The sequence below is a fragment of the Austrofundulus limnaeus genome, unplaced genomic scaffold, assembly GCF_001266775.1.
Source record: "Austrofundulus limnaeus strain Quisiro unplaced genomic scaffold, Austrofundulus_limnaeus-1.0 Scaffold3302, whole genome shotgun sequence".
Classification (NCBI taxonomy): Eukaryota; Metazoa; Chordata; class Actinopteri; order Cyprinodontiformes; family Rivulidae; genus Austrofundulus; species Austrofundulus limnaeus.
The window spans coordinates 1-964 of NW_013955704.1; the positions used below are offsets into that span (position 1 = coordinate 1).

Sequence of the window (964 nt, forward strand, 5' to 3'; positions counted from 1 at the left end):
CCTCCTCCTCCTCCTCCTCCTCCATCTCTACACAGTCTGGTTTATCGGTCCTGGTCTCGGTTTGTCCGCCGCTGGGCCCGGCCGGTTCTGGTTCTGGTTCTGTCTGGGCGGGGGTCTTGTCTTTGGGTTTGAGGAAAGCGTGCAGTTTCTGAGCGCGACAGTCGGTCCTCACCAGCTGGTGGGCGTAGACGCGCTCGGCGGACTCCGCCGCGGCGCCGGAGGTCCTGGTCTCTGCTCCGCCTGAGACCGGCAGCCCAGGCAGCAGAGTCTGGGACCAGAAGAGCCTCGGATCAGAACCGGACCTGTTACTGAGACCCTGTTTAAAGCAGACACACTGACCTGGGTGAAGAAGGTGCGTGACGAGTTGGAGCCCAGCAGTTTGCTCTCCACCTGTTTCTGAACGCTCTCCATGATGGCGTCCTCGTGCAGGAAGTGCACCTCGTGTTTGGTCGGGTGCACGTTCACGTCCACGTTCTGCGGAGAAATCTCCAAACTGTGGAGGTACGGGACAGAATCAGAGGGGGCGGAGCCTGCAGCAGGAGGTCCGACAGGTTACCTGAGGTGGTTACCTGAGTTACCTGAGGAAGTTACCTGAGTTAACTGAGGTAGTTACCTGAGTTAACTGAGGTAGTTACCTGAGTTACCTGAGGTGGTTACCTGAGTTAACTGAGGTAGTTACCTGAGTTACCTGAGGTGGTTACCTGAGGTAACTGAGTTAACTGAGGTAGTTACCTAAGTTACCTGAGGTGGTTACCTGAGTTAACTGAGGTGGTTACCTAAGTTACCTGAGGTAGTTACCTGAGGTGGTTACCTAAGTTACCTGAGGTAGTTACCTGAGTTAACTGAGGTAGTTACCTAAGTTACCTGAGGTAGTTACCTGAGTTAACTGAGGTGGTTACCTGAGTTAACTGAGGTGGTTACCTGAGTTAACTGAGGTGGTTACCTGAGTTAACTGAGGTGGTTA

At 54.0% G+C, this 964-nt stretch overlaps 1 protein-coding gene across 1 annotated transcript; it reads right to left on the reverse strand.

Moving 5' to 3' along the window:
• Nucleotide 1: 1 nt before the first annotated feature.
• On the reverse strand, nt 2-493 carry LOC106511832 (DNA mismatch repair protein Mlh1; the record flags this gene model as incomplete). The annotated part of the gene is given in 2 exon segments (XM_014000564.1): nt 2-268; nt 340-493. Coding segments are annotated over 2 exon segments (421 nt in total), but the record flags the coding sequence as incomplete, so codon positions are not given.
• Nucleotides 494-964: the final 471 nt, after the last annotated feature.